Consider the following 12406-nt stretch of genomic DNA (forward strand, 5'->3'; position numbering starts at 1 on the left):
CCTATCAATAGACAAACCCTCTGACACCTGTCTTGGATTGATGAAATGAATCTAAAAACATGTCAAAATATCTCAAGCAATAGAAGATGCAAATTAAGGTCCTAGAATCTTCTCTGCTCTTTGAGCAGATGATTATATAGCAACGTATTATTTGGAACCACTACATTTCTTGCCTCTTCAAACAGTATTAGAGTCCTCCTTAAAACCCAGAGCAGCATGAAGGCTCTTCCACTCTGGCCTAAATCTACAATGCAGCTCAGGATTTGGACAGGTAGATCTTTTCTTCTTGGGAGTAGAAAAGGTCTTCACCTACAATGGTTTTTTTTTGCAGCTGATACACCATTCTTACTAGCTGCACTGCAATGAGGTATTTTCATTTACTTTCTTCTCCAAAAAGAATAGTATCAATTTCATGATCAGACTATAACCTCAAAACTGAGGTTTACCTGAAACCTAAAAGAAATCAAGTCCAATCCATCTAGCTCCTACTAACACCTTGAAGCCACAAGTCCACATTAGGAACTAGTGTCATCAAGGAATAATTAATTAAATTGTTTGTTTCCTTATCCTTACTTTCAAAATAATTCAATGATCTGTATTTAATACTCACTGTGCAGCTATTACGAAGGGCTTCAAATTTACGCTGGATTTCATCTCTATGTGCCTAAAGGAGGTAAGAAGTTAATCATCAATTTTTCATACATCAGAATTTGAATCCAACAGCTGTTGCTAAACAAACTGAAGAACAACCTATCAGCAAGCAAAGTTTGGAAGGCAGATGCTGCAGGCTATGAGAGCACTCTGTAGTGGCAAAAGCAAAAGTCACATCCTACTTAAAATACACTTATGGATCCAGTTCTGATTCACTTCAGAAAAACGTACAAACTCAAGAACTGAATTATGTAAAAGGTTTCATCTGAAATGGTCACCAGAAGACATGTCAATTCCATGCCAACTTTGTACATTCTTGACATTTCAATTTGAGTTGGTTTTACTTCCATATCCAGATTGGTTATTTCTTATAAAATAAATGCTGAATGCAATTTAATGCTTGAAAAGAGAAATTGCCATGAAGCATTATACATCTATCCCAAACATCTCTGCCAATCTCCCTGAATCCTACCAGAAAGTACCATTTCATCCTGAGCCTCTCTAAAAAGCAGTGATGAAACACAATAATCAATTTTTGGAAGACAGCACCCGGAATGTGGACAAGCGCAAACACTCATTTTAAAGAATGCAGCATTGCCATGCACCATTTTACCTCCTAATTCACAAGCAAAGCATGACAAAGCAAAAGTTCTTGTTTCAGCCTCCTGGCCTCTCTCAAAATTCATCAAACTGATTTAACAAGTGTCTAATGGCATATGTTACTGGAAAACTTGACAAATGAAAGGTTAGCACACTGGTACATCCAGCCACCTTTCTTCTTTTAGAACATTTTCCTTAGAGCCAAGAGACTAAACAGGAAAACCCATTCAGCAGAAGTCAGACATGAAAGCTGAGAAGCTATCTTACCACAAGAGGCAATGTGAAAAATAACAGTTGTACATTAAGAAATCCATTATAGAAATACTCCCAAGCCCACCAACTGGACTATCTTACAGCAGCTGGTCCAAAAGCACTACCATTTTGCCAAGTGAGTGAACATAGGACATAATTATTCAGCTGTTTCCCTGGTGGTACAGGGTAAAGATACCAAGCACATTGCCATCCCATTGGCAGTGATATTAGTTGTTACACAAAGCCTCCAGCTGGGAGGGGATCATCTCAGTTTTGAGCAAAAAAGAAACTGATGCCATGTTCTATTCAGTTCCTCTCACAGTGTTGCTGTACTTTGCCAGCATGTACCCACTTTAGAACAACTTGGAATGAATGATTCTCCCATTCATGTACCCAAAGCATCACCATAACACAAGCACCTATCTCAGCTGAGCCCACCATCCCTTCCAAAAAATAGCAATGGCAGCAATATTCTGAATAGTTCTTTGGTCAAATGCCACTGGAACAAGAAAATGCACATTTTCAACACTTTAAAACACACAGATCTGAAGGTCATTAAAGACTGCTGTTCAATGGGAGTTAGCTGGTATCAGGTCATCCACCTCTCTGCTCTCTCTCCCCACAGCCCAAGGAAGCTTATGAAGGAAACATTTCTTTGAATCAAACAGTTTGAAATCATTTGTTTGTCCTCAAGAGACAGCAACCAGCAGCATGCAATCTAGAACTGCCTTTACAGGGGATGAAAGGGGAAGGGAGAGGTAGAAATTGAACTTCTTTTTCCTTTATACCATTCACTGATCTCACCAGAGACTTCAGACACACATGACAATTTGTAATGAAATACTCATTGGAATAAAATTATGTTCTAACAGCACTTTTTTCCTAGGAATTTGATTCCCCCTAAATAAGTATACTCAAAGCAGGGTAACTGACAGAAAAAAACATTAAAATTTTTCTGATCATCAGGTAGTTTCAAATTCATGAAATATTATTTAAGCAAGTAAATCACAGAGTAAACCTCCTGACAATAACAATTTCATATGCAACTTTCACCTCATCGCAAAAGCAGTAACACTCTTACAAACAGTTTTGGCAGCAATGAGCCACTACTATGAAGCATTTGTGTGGTTAGGGATAGTAAGACAAAATCTGACTTTTAGCCATTTCTGCTCCTATCAACACAAAGCACAATCCATACCCTGTTCTGAAAATTGAAAATATTATAACTTCATTTTAACCCCTTTATGAAATGTGCACATATGTAATTCTGATCTGTATATACAGCTCATAGCAGAGATTTTAGAGCTCACCGTGAGAGCTTGAATCTCTTCCTCTGCCTCAGCTGTGGTCTCCTCTAACTCAGTTTTGGCCTCACGGAGCTGGTTCTCCAGGGCTGTCCGTGCAGCCTGCAGCCCAGTGATTTGAGATTCCCGCTCCTGGAGTGTCAGCTGCAGTTCTGTCAACTGCCTTTTGAGTTCCAGCTTTTGCTCTTCATGCTCTAGGCTAACCTGAAGAAAAAAAAAAGTAGCAACCAAATATAAAATATAAGCAATGTGATTTCATTTCAGACCTCACTTTCAGATGCCATTGCCATGTCTATCCCAAATCTTGACAGACTGCTTAAGTCACAGCAGTTTTGTCTACCTAGAAACTACCAGTTTGTTTTGAAAAAGGTTAAAAACAACCTGGCATTTTGAAACAACAACAACAAGGGCACAAGAATAGCTCCAGCTGACTCAAATACCGCATACCAAACACTGATATAAAAAGCATAAACATTGAAGTAGTTTGTGGTGAATTTTCTTCACTGAAATTGAGACTCTTTAAGAATCTTTATTTGAGACACTTTAGGCATAAACAACAAGACTTATCTTTACATGTATGTAAACATTACATACATTTTGCAACTGACTTTCATCTTTCATTTTCCTTTCAGATTATTTTTAAAGAAACCAACCAGATCATCTGGCTCTGGGTTTATTTGAATGGCTTCAGTTGAAGGTTTTCTGGAGGCATACTCAGGGATAAACTTGTCATTTCCAGAAATGGGTAAGTAACAAACAAGCAACAGAACAGATCTCAGTGCTCATAATCAATTCCAAACCATAGCACCTTCTTCAGGCTCTGCTATCCCAAGTGAATCTGTCTGTCGTACTGTAAATGCATGACAAGCCTGCCAGAAATCTTACACCGGTCTAAACCAACTTCTGGTCAAACAAGAACATGTGTTGGTTGTCCAACCCTCTTAGCTAAAGGTAAGCTTTCAGTCTTAGCTGAAAATCAGTGGACTGAGACTGGAGAAGATAAAAGATGTGAAGTGGATCCAGACTAGTTGATACAAACCTAAAACTGAAGCACAGTTCACAAACCTCCAAAAAAAATCCTATTTTCATATTACCATTAGGTTTTCTTTCCAGAAAACTTTTGAAAAATATGTGTGAATCAACAGTTCTACTATTTTTTCATAGCAATTCTGTTGTGTTCTTTGCTTTTTGTTCTGTAGATTCTACGGTTATGCTGGTCATTTCACATAGCTTTTTCCCTTTACCCCATAATCACTCTAGCTGAACAACTTTATAAGGATATTGTAAAGCAAACCATAAATATGGTTCAGAGAAAACAAGATGATCTAAAGGCTCAGGTTTTGTTACATCTAAGAATGACAAATCCTTCATACTTACTTTTATCTCCTTTTAATGAGCCATTTTAAAATTATGGTTTTAATTACACCTTAGAATACCATTTTTTATGACACACAGAGCTAAAACAACTGAATTCTGGTTCTCATTATAATGCTCAAAATGGGGTGCATTCAAGTAAGTTTGTTTGGAAGGGTTAAAGCCAAGTTTTCACCTCTCGCAGCCTTGTCTCTAACTCCAGCAGGCGGTTCTTGTCAGTGTGATCTTGATGACTCATCTTCTCCAATTGTTCCTCCAGTTTTCGATTCTGGGCCTCTAACTTTCCAGCCTGTGTTTCCAAGTAGAACTTCTGTTGCCTGAGCTCTGAAATCATCTCTTCTTGGGCTTTCCTGATAGGAGAAAAGCACAAGTGACAAACCCAAAATGTCCTTAAGACATGTCCTTTCACTGGGGTGAAGAATGGAAGCATATACTACAAATTTCCTATAAAATGGAATAGTAAAGTTCTTCACTTAAATTTTACATCCCAACTAAGAAAAAATAAAAGCAACTCTTTATTCCTGTCTGCAAGAGATCCATGTACCAGTGCATTCATTAACATATCCCCAGAGCACTAAACTTGTCTGAAAGCTAAGATGGCACAAAGCAATCTGCAGTAACATTGAAGTTACAGTTCAGATTTCACCAATTCCTTGTTACATGTCTTTCTGTACAGGCAAAACAGATGCTAAGAGCAATTGCTTTCACACAATGTATTTTCTTGAGATAAGAGAACCACTATGGCTTAGGGGCTGGGGAGAGGGTAGTGTACTGTAGGTTGTTTTGTTGGGGTATTTTTGAAGTTGTAATGGACCTAGAACTTGACCTACACTGAAGTGAAGTTTTGTTGTCTCTGATCAAAGTCTTAGTCTACAGAGCAAACAAAAAAAATTGCTTGTGCTCATAAGAACTTTGAGATCTGGCAATAACTATTTACTACCATAAGAACTTGAAATGGATGCCCTCATAAAAACATTTAAAAAAGAAAAAACAAGAAGGAAGCAAAGGTGTTTCTTCATTATTTACAATTCCTGGAATCATTTTATCAAGCTTTGGAAAGTTCTGCCTGCGTGCTTTCTTAGAAGTCTAACAAAGCTCTACATATATTAATGAATTAATATTTTAAGAAGTTCACTGTGAGCTAAGCTGTTATTAATCCTATCCCAGAGAAATTATGTGGGTTGCCCAAGATCAAATAGGAAGACTTAACAAAACTAATAATAGAACTTCAGTTTTCTGACTCACGTTTCTGCGCATCACATGAAAACCATCCTTTCAACCTTTCTCTGTTTTTAATTCACCTCTACAGATGATTGCAGCCAGAACTGCCAAATGGCGTTATTTCACTTCCTGCTGTTTACTGGGCTATCTTCTGAGGAACCTGATAATCATTAGTTTCCTCAGATCCTGATGGAACAAAAGCTAACAGAGTTCCCCTTTCCTCCAAAGGGTTTAATCATTAGTTCTCCTCTTCAAACATGCTCAGATCAGCTGTAGCTTTTGTGGATTACAGTCCAACAACAGATTTATACATATTCTCCACCACAATTCGCAAAATAAGCACAAATTCATTAGCTGTCTGCATGCATAATAATGCAGTTTTCTCTTAAAATGTTATTTCTGTACTATCTTCCACCAATCCTGCAAAATTACATTCCTTGACAATACAGCTTCTCAATATTCTATTCTAAGCCATATGTTAAAATGTTATGGGGTTTCATCTGTTGTTTTCTATGAGTCTTCAGTCAGGTGCCCTGCTCTCAGAGGATGCATCTACCTCAGTCAAGTTCTTACACTCAGTCCAGCACCAATGACTGTGACACTAGACCTTGAGTATGCTTCCCAGACACATGTTGAGAAAACACTTCTGTTTTATTTCAGACTGAAGTTACGGCTTTTGCTGCCTCAACAATCTTTCTGGGTGATTAACTGGAGGTCATCTGGAGCATAAAGCAACACAATTAAATTTCTCTGTTATTTCTGTGAATATTTTTGGCTGCTCAGGCTTTAGCTGCTCATAACTTGCCAGACAGTTGAAATACAACAAAATGGGACCTATTACATATATGGAGGCATAATCACCACTGGAAAGGAAAAAAAAAAAACTGAAGCAACTCTCTGCCAAAATTCATCCTTGCTTGGTTCTATTCAATATTATAGATGAATCTATCCAAGCATTTCCCACAGAGACACTACCTGGCATTCCAGCAGCTGATGGACGCTGCAAGCCTTTTATCAGGCAAGCAAAGTTGATGAACCTCTTAACTCAGTAAGAGCATATACTACTTTAGCCTGATTTGTAAAACACATCAATTAATCCATGCCATTTTCTATATTTGAAGCAGAATGCCTTCAAGTCATTTATGAAGGAAAAACATCATTTTAAGGACAAGAAATCTCAGCTGAAGTCCAAAGCAAAATAAAGTTCAGGCAAACAAAAAGATCTGACACAGAAGATTTCCTCTGTGTTTAATAAATAAGGATTCACAAGAACAAATGCTGATTACACAGTGATTTAACATGACAGATGATCTTGACCAGCATTATACCCCAAAACCACTGAACTGGCTATTACACCAGTCAGTGAAAAGAACTAAAGAGAGGCTGAAGCTGAGAAGGCAATTGAGAGATGAGCAAGTGCTATCTGGGCTTGGAAGAGAACAAAAGGAATTGAAGTAGTGCTTTGAAGCTGAAGCTGGGATATCTCCTACTTCACATTACTCCTGCCCATTTCAGTAACAAAATATCTCACTCTTGCAATCAGCAATAGAAAAACGTGCAAAAACCCTCTTGTTTTCTTACTTGTCTTCTCACCCCACAGGGCAGGGTGTTTGTGTTTGTGAAAGAAAGGTGTTTAATATTTTCAGTTTCAACATCACGTAACTGCCACAGGAACCAAGAAAGCAAATCTAAATCTATTAGCAATATGTATGTTTAAAAGAGGAATATATGCTTCTCCAAAGGTATTTTAGACATTAAAATTATTAGCATTCATTTAACACGCTTGGTAAACCTTCACAAAAGCACCAGCCTTAGGGAAGGCTCCGAAGTAAATGTTAAAGTACAAACCAATTTCCCTAGTCATGTTTTAGGAAACACAAAATACAGAGTGAACAACTGTTTGAATAGCAAGTGTATTTTTGCATCACTGAAAAACAAGCAGGGAGCATAGCAAATCCTGCAAAAAAGAGCCACTTTTACAGTAAGTATCACAGAATCATCTAGGTTAGAAAAGACCTTTAAGATCATCTTGCTGAGAACTGCTCAGTAGTGCCCAGTATGATTGCAGTTGCTCTACTTACATGTTCCTCTGGGTAAAAAGGCTGCTATTTGCTGCCAGTTTATTGGCCTCAGACAGTTCCACTATTCTCTGCTCCAGTGACCGAATCTTCGAATCCATTGCATTAATCATCTGAAACAGAGCAATGTGCCTTTGAGACTGCCCAACACAAGGATTCATAAAACCAATGTTTAAAAGAAGTCTGAACTTTTTCCAGAAACAAAAAAAAGAAAAAGAAAACCAATCAAATGGCCAAAAGAGCATCAGAGGTGCAATTACTGGAGCTATGTACAACTGCTTCCTACTCCTTCAATATTAGGAAAAAGCAACCATTCTATTACCAATGCACAAAATGGTCGCTACACAGCAATTCACATGGCTACTTTGAAGGAAATATTCTTAAACATACCTTGAATTAAAAAATATGTCTTTTAAAATGAATATTAATCAGTGGATTTCCTTCAAAACGGCTCATCAGCACTACAAAACCTCAAACAGATTATCTTGCTTGAAATCAGAGCCTCAGAAAGCTACTCTTAAAACGCTTTGATTTCCAATTCAACTACACATACCGCCTTCTGTTCAGCCAGGACTTTACATTTTTCACGCGCTTCTTCTTCATGTCTTCTGAGCATATTCTCAAGTGCTTCCTTATCTGCAAGATCTTTCTTCATCTGATTTTCCAACACCTAAATGAAGACATTTCTTTTGTCTAAATTCTATCTGTTTCACTGGGCAAAGGGCAAGCAGAAAGAAAATCATCAAGATAGACAGATCTCTTTTTTAAGCAATCGATCATATCTCAAGCAAAATTAAAGCCAAGATGCGACTGCATGAAATCCATGGAGGAGCAACTCCAAAAAAGTGCACTGCCTCGTTTATCTTTGAAGACTGAATTTAATGATGGAATTATAATGAGGATGTGAAGATACTGTAGATGGCTTTTAATTATTATTTTCAGTCATATAAACTGAGTTCAAGAAATGTTCCAGACTAATGCAAAAGAAAACAGAAGTACTCTGTACCCTGCTAAGTATAGTAGAGGAAGTAAGGAAGTGCACGTTCTTTGGCTGCCCTACCAACATGGTTTAGAAGTAATGTGTAGGTTCTGTAAGTACACATAGGAAGGCAACTGAGACCCCATGAACTCTTTAAGTGGGAGAAACCAAAAGAAACACCTAAGTAAAAATCTTCTTTTTGTGGCATGAATACCTGTCATTAGGAACAGGACTAAAGTAACTGTTATATACTTCTGAAAATGCATGTTATGTGTTTGTGTGCAGAGCTTTAAATCAGTTGTTAAACTGAAGGCCATTTCCTTCTAAGACAAAGGCACAAAGTCTGGACACCAGGGCATATTTTTTACTGTTGCAGTTACAAACATCCCCTGTCCTCTTTCATCCCTTTGAACCTCTTTCACCTGGTTTCCTGATTCCTCCTACTGAAACTTGGCTCCTATGTCCCTGTAATACACTGGCTCTGTCTTCTAATTCTTTTTCCAATCCCTTTTCTGGTTTTTATGGAAAATTTCTAGTGTCCAACATCTACCTCTGATCTTTCTGTTTTCTGTCACTCTCCTCTCATTACTGATTACCACATGCTCTGGTCTGCCAGGAAACCTTCTTTCTTCTCTTTTTTTTCTTCCCTTCATATTTCTCCCATAGAAATGTCTTCTCTCCTGTAAATACTACATCCTCTCACATTATGCTGAAATGTAGAATTAAAATCCTAGTAAATGTACTAGACAAAGATTGCTGGGAACAGATTATGCTTAGTAGAAACAAAGATTCTTACAACATGCATTTACTGGCTGACATTATGCAGGTTCTTTAGAAAAATCCTTAGCCAGTGCATACACTCCCATTTCCCAGTTTGTTTCTCCTGATTTTAGGGGGTGTCTGTGATTCTATTTCTGTTTGTTAAAGTCTTATGCTACCCTGGAAAAGACAAAAACAAAGTGGGTGGTTTCTGTGGCTCCTTGGCAGATGTTACAGTTCCAAGAAAATGGAATTTCAGAAATGCTCTAGCATTTGCTGAATTTAAACCTTGCAGGTAGGCTGTGTGGATCCTCATAGAAAATCATCAGTAGGAACCAAAAGCTTTTTGGTATTTGAGATCCAATAGCATTAAATAAGTATTACTTAGTCAGCAATAGCCAAGTTACAATCAAAAACTGCTTTCCTACAGCTCTGACTTCAAATGCCAGCTGTTTTAATGCAGTGCTAAAGACAGATAAGGTACAGTGGCATAGCCTAGAAGAAAAACTTACTCAGATTCCATTAAGCTCTAAACATTTCAAGTGGTAAGCAAGAAGACAGAAGTATAAGGCGTAGACATAAGCCTAAGACAAAGCAATCAGAGCCTAAAGGCAACTGTTTTTCCCTGAACTCATTCTAGCCACAGAAGCTTGTAGGAAGATGTTAAGAAGATATTTTTACTTTGAGTTTTTCCTCGTAGAATTGTTCCTTCTGTTTCAGCTGCAACTCCAGATGTTGTGCTGCAATCTGAGCCTCACGATGTTTTTCTTCCAGCTCCTAAAAGCAGCAGAGACTCATATTCAAACACAAAGAAATAGCAGGTGCTAGGTGTATGTGTTATACAGGTATCAGACATCAATTCATTCTCTTTTTTAAGGCTTCAGACTCCAAAAATCCCAAGACCAGGACTGCTGTAATAAAAAAAACATAGAGAGCTGCAGTCTTAAGCTTTGCTTCATGCTGTTGACCCATCTACAGTACAGCAGGCACACTGCTGAAGATAAAGATTTCTACTTCCATGGTAAGCATCTTCATTTCTCAGTAAAATATTCCCAAAGATGGGCCAAGGACATTTTGTGAAAACATGCAGCTATAAACACTCTATAGCTGCAGCAGCATCACAGGAAGTTCAGATCTATTTTTAACAAGGTCTCTCACTTGTTTTCTCACAGAAGACCTCAATAATGGGGCACTGCTGTCTGTGCTTTTCATTCTACATTCATAGAGTGGGAATAGTATTTACTTTGCTATATTCCTCAGACAAATGTTGTCAGAATAACTATTTATAAATTGCTTGGAAAATGAAAAGTGCAAAATGCAATATGAATGGTAGAACAGAATGGTTTTAACCTCTTCACATCAGATAGTTTGTGCCATATACCACAAGGACTCAAATTTTCTATCCCAGAAGTTAGATGTTTCTGCTTCCTGACTGTATTATTTAGGATATATCTATAATCACCTTCCAACAGGACACTTCATAAAAGTTGAGCTTAGAACTTTCTGCTCACTCATCATCCTATTAGCTATTCCAACAATTTCCTTAAAACCCAGAGGCAGATCCAGGTCTGTCATTCTCTACCGCTGGGTTGATTTTTGCATAGACCAGGTTTGGGGATGCATCCCTCCTGTCTGCTTTCGTTACTGCATAGCACAGGAAAATTTCCTGATACTTCTACTTCAGCTCTTTTCATATTCTCTTTTCTGATCTTCCTCATCTTGAAAACATACAAAGACTTTTTTTGATCCACTAACTGCAATAGACCTCTTTTTCCAGAAGTGAGAATCAAAGACTAGGTTCACTAAAAGTAGGTCATCTACAGTGCCTGGTACCCAACACTTCTGCAAGGAATGGAGATTGCTGCTTTTTGCAATTGAAATATGTCTCCCAGCAACAAGAGGGACAACTCACCTCCCCCAGAAGCCCACACGTTTCAGGTCCTGGCAGAGAATCAGACAACCAGATCAGCAGCAGCTTCAAAGCTACCAGCATCAGACTGCTCATACTGTAGCAGAAGCTTCACCAATTTCTGCAGTGGCACTTAGCAGCCGCAGTGAGTTTAAAAAGGTAATCTCTTACCATTCCAGTTACCACTTACTCTTATCAATGTAGCACTAGCTTTGTTATTAGCACCATAACAACTATCTATACTTTCAAGCAGTAATAAGTATCTTCTCTAACTTGTTTCTTACTTGTTATGAAAATCTCTTCAGGCAGATCAGCAGGTACTTCTTAGGTATATAAATGTACATGAAACCAATGCCTTTACTCAACAATTTCTACTTTATTCTATGCAAGTCTGTATCTTCACCTCCCTTCCTCCCTTTCTGCACTTTCCATACCAGGAAAAGTCAAGTGTTTGAAGAGATCCACTTGAGGGAGCAAACAGGGTAGAAGAGAAAACAAAGAAAACCATTACCCTGTGCTCCCAGAGCAGAGCTGCAAAGGACTAGGAAGGACTCTGTAGGATTATTTCTTCAATGCCTATTTGACTTTCTTATAAAATACTTCTGTGTGTCTCCAACATTCTGTCAGAACTCCATGGAAACTATCTATAAGAAGAGCTAAACATATCCCCCAGTGTAAAACAATTAGTTGATATTTCTGCTTTCCCTTCCAGTTTTGCCTCCACAGAGAACGTAATCACAACTAAGGAACAATCCCCAAATACACACACGAGGCTTATGAAACAATTTAAAGTTTTACACTATTTCTAAACATAAAGTTGGCTCTGTGCCCAGTAAAACCAGTCTCCCACTTAACATGCACTCATGTTATCAAAACAACTTGAAACAAACACCACTACTAAGGAACTGATTCTGCCTTTTCTTGAAAGCATTCAGGCATTCTGATGGTAAAGTCCACATACGCAGCTATTACCCACAACAAGTATGGGTCATCTGCTGGCTCCAAATACAGTTATTTATATACGTTTTTATATTCATCTATATCTCTATATATACATATCTAGATCTATATTAAATTTTGGCTTTCCCCAGATGTGTCTATGCTCAGGATTGCTACCAATAAAATCTAATTTTTTTTTCCTTGTCATATTGGCAACATAAAAAAGAGCTCATGAGAAACACAACATTAATTTAATTATTCCATTATAAAGTTATACTTCCTGTCCCAAGGAAGTAAAAGTATTTGAAACACTGTCTGCTTGGTTCACTGTAGACTGACA

At 37.9% G+C, this 12406-nt stretch overlaps 1 protein-coding gene across 2 annotated transcripts in view; it reads right to left on the bottom strand.

Moving 5' to 3' along the window:
* Nucleotides 1-12406, bottom strand: part of CIT (citron rho-interacting serine/threonine kinase) — a 73856-nt gene that overhangs the window by 28487 nt on the left and 32963 nt on the right. For both annotated transcript variants that reach the window (XM_034068322.1, XM_034068321.1), the window contains 6 exons: nt 9900-9995; nt 8034-8150; nt 7484-7593; nt 4357-4531; nt 2814-3011; nt 611-664 (listed from right to left, as the gene is read on the bottom strand). In XM_034068322.1, coding sequence (XP_033924213.1) covers nt 611-664; nt 2814-3011; nt 4357-4531; nt 7484-7593; nt 8034-8150; nt 9900-9995 — 750 coding nt within the window. The remainder of the gene's footprint in view (nt 1-610; nt 665-2813; nt 3012-4356; nt 4532-7483; nt 7594-8033; nt 8151-9899; nt 9996-12406) is intronic.

The sequence above is a fragment of the Melopsittacus undulatus genome, chromosome 12, assembly GCF_012275295.1.
Source record: "Melopsittacus undulatus isolate bMelUnd1 chromosome 12, bMelUnd1.mat.Z, whole genome shotgun sequence".
In the NCBI taxonomy this organism is placed as follows: Eukaryota; Metazoa; Chordata; class Aves; order Psittaciformes; family Psittaculidae; genus Melopsittacus; species Melopsittacus undulatus.